This window comes from Octopus sinensis, unplaced genomic scaffold (genome assembly GCF_006345805.1).
Source record: "Octopus sinensis unplaced genomic scaffold, ASM634580v1 Contig02614, whole genome shotgun sequence".
Taxonomy (NCBI): Eukaryota; Metazoa; Mollusca; class Cephalopoda; order Octopoda; family Octopodidae; genus Octopus; species Octopus sinensis.
Genome location: NW_021825846.1, coordinates 1 through 5,043, shown reverse-complemented (window position 1 = coordinate 5,043; position 5,043 = coordinate 1). Strand labels below are relative to the sequence as shown.

General features: G+C 40.8%; 1 protein-coding gene across 1 annotated transcript; it reads left to right on the top strand.

Moving 5' to 3' along the window:
* The first annotated feature begins 3,351 nt into the window (after positions 1 to 3,351).
* Positions 3,352 to 4,332, top strand: LOC115227316 (general transcription factor II-I repeat domain-containing protein 2-like). Its single transcript, XM_029798187.1, has one exon. It carries the CDS (start codon positions 3,352 to 3,354, stop codon positions 4,330 to 4,332), a length of 981 nt encoding a protein of 326 aa, XP_029654047.1.
* Positions 4,333 to 5,043: the final 711 nt, after the last annotated feature.

The following is a 5,043-nucleotide window of genomic DNA, read 5'->3' as shown; positions in this document are numbered from 1 at the left end:
AGCCATAAACACAAACAACCACGACCTAATGGAACACATTAGGTCAAACACCAACATAACTGAAAACGACATAAAAACAAGTAACCACCCACGCACAACACCACCACAATACATTAAAATAATACACGTAACACAGAACACATACAGCACCCTGAAATCTCTTTACCCTGATGCAGTAGGGAGATTTCAAAAGTATTCATCGAAAAAACTGTACAAAAGCCTCATAGAAGACGACCGTAAGGTGAAAGACAAAGGACTTTCGAACAACAAGTAACCTTTTCTCTCTCTCTTTCCTTTTTTGCACTTTCTTTTCGTGTGTAAAACACAATTTTATCGGAACATGCTCAGATAGGCAGTATAATGTACGTGGTTTGGGGTCGCCTTGGAAACAAGGCTACCTGTTAAATGACATCAAATCACTAAATCTGAATATCATAGCCATCAGTGAGACCAGACTCCACAGCTTGCGGGCACTTCAGCACATTTTCGGTACACATTTCAACATTATTTTTCTCCGTGTCTACCGAGAATGGGCGGAGGTGGCACCGCGGTGCTTATCCGGAAGAGTCTGGATCTCAAAGTAAGAGCATTTCCTAGACCCGGAGGGTAGGCTGATCGTTTTGGATGTCGATGGCAGCAATGAGTGTGCTTTTCGACTGATATCAGTTTATGCTCCGTCCTTAACAGGCCGACCAGATTTCTTTCGACGTCTAGAGTCTTTCATGGGAACGTCTCGTCCTTTACTTTTAGTGGGGGATTGGAATGCCACCCTGGACACGCATCTAGACTACGTGGGCAGAGATAGCAATAGAAGGGGATGCAAATGCCTCAAAGACCTGCTCAGACGTTTCCAACTGTCTGACAGGTACCGACTGGACCACCCGAATGTGCCAATGTGGACATGGAGTAACCGCATCGGGTCGTCCATATCATACTTAGATAGAGTATTCTGTAGGACAATAGATAAAAATAGTGTAGGTTGTCCACAATTTCATATAGTCAGTTACACAGATCACAAGTTTGTGACTTGTACACTTGACTTAGATAAGACACATAGGCAGGGTCCTGGTTACTGGAAACTGAACGCGTCTTTTACAGCACGACAGGTTTACAGGGACCGGATCAGCACATTAATTAAGATAGCTTTGACGGGTACCATCATCAACTACAGATGGTGGTATGCCCTAAAAAAAGCAATTAAAGCAGAATCAGTCAGATACAGTAGAGCCCTAGCATTAGACCGAAATAGAATAGAGGGAAATTAGTTAAGGTTTTAGAAGAGGCACTTAGAACTGGCATCGCGTCCAACGTGCTGGCGGCGAGATTGGCCCTCGACCAACACCTCAACGCCAAACACGAGGGATGCGTTGTCAGAGCTAGGATGCGTGCTCTGAGAACGAAGGAGTTGGAGCCGCCCAAGAGCCCGAGTGGTGGAGACGCAACGAGGCAACAGAGCCACCATCAAGTCTCTTATAGATGAACAGGGGCGTGAATTGCTCGAGCCTAAAGGATGTGTGGGGCTTTTCAACAACACTTCACCCAACTGTTTGGGACAAGTGGTGAGTCAGAACGCAGAGTGGACTTTAGTGCCTACCTGCATGCCTTGCCACGACTCTCAGCAAGAGAGGTGGAGTCTTGTGAAAAGCCTATCACAGCTGCGGACGTACAGGATGCGATGGTAGGCTGCGCGAGAGACAAGTCACCAGGCTTGGATGGTCTGCCCTACGAACTTTATTTTCATATGCCAGACTTATTTGGAGGCGTCTTGGCAGCTGTCTACTGCAACTGGCAGCAGAACGGGAGTATTCCTGCTTTTGTAAAGCGAGGATCAGTGGCACTGATCAAGAAAGACCCAAACAAGGGGGACGTCATAGATAATTTCATGCCCATCACTCTGCTCAACGCAGATTTGAAAATTTTGGCCAAGGTGTTAGCCGAGAGGTTGGTGCTTGTCATCAAGAAACTAATCGACAAGGCGCAAACATGCGCCGTGCCGGGTAGAAGTATTCATGACAACCTCCATCTGATGCGCTACATCATAGACAGGGTAGTTAAAAATCCTGGCATGGGTGGGGCGCTGATCAATTTGGATCAATCAAAAGCCTTCGATAGGGTAGACCAGGGGTCTCCAAAGTACGGCCCGCCAAGGTTTTTAATCCGGCCCGCCGAGCTGTCCTCCAAAATTATAAAACAAATGTCGAAAAACAAGCCTTGCCGAAATCATACAAAAACAAATATACCTTACACCCCTTTTAATACGTTTGACAAATATAGTACAGCAAATAGACGCAAGACGACGCTAATTGATTTGCCATCAATTAATGTCTTTAAATTGCGCCGGCGAATTAAAAATTTATACACTAAACTTTAGTGTAAATATAGGTTCTTTTCCACTCCCCCCTCCCACTGTTTTAACTGACCCATCAGAACCACCATAAAATGAATTAACTTCGGTATGGAGCTACCTATCATTCATCTTAGATAATAGGCGATTGTCAGTGAGATGGATGGTGCTGCTTACAATGAAGCAGAGATTCAATTTCTAGCTTTATTGATGTCGCAGAAAAGTCAACCTATTCCGTCAACTGTCGAGAGAGCAGATACGACAAGTATGACGTTAATAAAAGTCCCGTGCCTAGTATAATAAAAGAAGACAAATATCGATTTATCGATGTTACCTACATCTCACGAGCGATGAATAGAGAGGGTTGAGCCTGACGTTGTGTGGTGGTTTCTAATCCTGGTGCAGTCGCCAATCAGCGTGGAGTAAAGTTCGATGCGCATTCCGTCAGTCAGCACAGACTTGGCGTTTTCGTTGTGCACAAGTGTGAGTCATTTGTCGTCGTCGCTGCCGAAGTGAATGCACGTATCGAGTGACCTGTGAATATTGTTTTTACTTGTTTCGTCCTTTTACATATATCGTCGAGCAAAATCTGTCGACCCATAGTAAAAATGTTAGCTCAAGGAAGAAAACGAAAAATCGACTCTGAGTGTAGAGTTTTTAAGGAACAATGGAACATAGACTATTTTGTCATAGAGTCAAACAACAAGGCACTATGCGTTATATGCACCGACACAATTGCAGTACTTAAAGAGTACAACATTCGGAGACATTATGAAAAAAAGCATTCATCACAGTACTACCAATTCATTGGACAGCTACGTAAAGAGAAATTTGACAAATTAAAGAAGAATTTATCATCAATGCAGTTTGTTTTCAAGAAGAAGGCTGTAGAAAAAGAGAGAGCAACAAGAGCAAGCTTCCATGTTGCTAACCTTTTGGCGAAGAAAGGTAAGCCATTTACAGATGGTGAACTTATTAAAAAGTGCTTGAATGAGGTAGCTAAGGAAATGTGTCCAGAAAACGTAGATTTATTTTCCGCAATTAGTCTTTCTGCGAACATTGTTGCTCGTAGGGTTGAACATATTGAAATAAATATTAAATCACAGCTAAAAGACAAAGCCAGCAAGTTTGTATGCTTTTCTGTTGCACTTGATGAGTCAATTGATGTATCAGACACATCCCAATTGTTATTGTTCATCAGAGGAATAAATGCCAATTTTGAGATTACTGAGGAACTTGTATCTGTGCACAGCATGCATGGAACAACAACAGGCATAGATATTTTTAGAGAAGTGGAAAAGTCAGTGGCTGAGTATAATTTGGAATGGAAAAAACTAAAATGCATAACAACAGATGGTGGCAGAAATATGTGTGGAACCAAAAAGGGCTTAGTTGGGCAAATTAACAAAGTAATTGAGAATTCCGGTGGATTGAAACCTTTGGTATTGCATTGTATTCTTCATCAGCAAGCACTGTGTGGAAAGCATCTTGATTTATCATCTGTATTAGATCCTGTGATTTCCACTGTTAACTACATAAGATCTCATGGACTCAAACATCGCCAATTTCGTGATTTCTTGGAGGAAATGAATGCTGAGTTTCCAGACCTACCTTACTATACTTCAGTAAGATGGCTTAGCTATGGAAAAATTCTGGCTAGATTTTTTGAGCTTCGAACTGAAATTGAAATATTTTTAAATGAGAAAAACCATTCACAGGTGTTGCTCAAAGACAGTGAATGGCTCTGGAAATTAGCATTTTCAGCCGATTTAACTATGCATCTCAATGATTTCAACCTACGGATACAAGGTGAAACTTCACTCATCTGTGATTTGTACTCAAAGGTGAAAGCTTTTCGTAAGAAATTAATACTATTTGAAAGTCAGTTAACAAGAAGCTGCTTTACTCATTTTTCACGATGTGACAAATATAGACAGGAAGCTGCACTCACTCCATTTCCAAACTTGTTTGCTCAAGATGTCAGTTAGCTTTGAAACAACAGTTTGAAGAACGTTTTTCTGATCTTGATGCATGTTCTTCAAAACTAAGATTTTTGAAAATCCATTTAACTCTGTTATTGGAGACTTACCTTCTGAGTTACAAATGGAAGTTATTGATTTGCAATCCAATGACATCCTGAAGGACAAATATAAAGAGGGAAATTTGATTGAATTCTACAAATGCCTTCCATCCGACCAATTTCTTCATTTAAGGAGGTTTGCCTGTGAATTCATTTCAGTTTTTGGCACCACATATTTGTGTGAGAAGACTTTTTCAAAGATGAAATACACAAAATCCTGCTACAGATCACAATTGTCTGATGAACATTTAAATGCATTGCTTGTCAGAAATGAAACAATTTCATGTTTCCCCTATTGATCAAAGTTAAAAAAACATGTTAATTGTTACTGATATTATATACATTGTGATTATGTACTGAATAAATAACCTTTTTTAATTATTAATTCACTATTTATTTATATTATTTTGGTAAAATAAATAATTTAGAACCTTGGCCCCCGTAGCTTTAAAAATTCAGCAATGTGGCCCTCCGCTGGAAAACTCTGGAGACCCCTGCTTTAAACGGTTCTTAATACTTAGTGGTAGTTCATAGTTTCTTTAAATGGCCAGAAACTTGTAAGTGTCATAACGAATCTCCTCAACAGCAACAATTTTTATACGAACAGTTTGCGAGATTT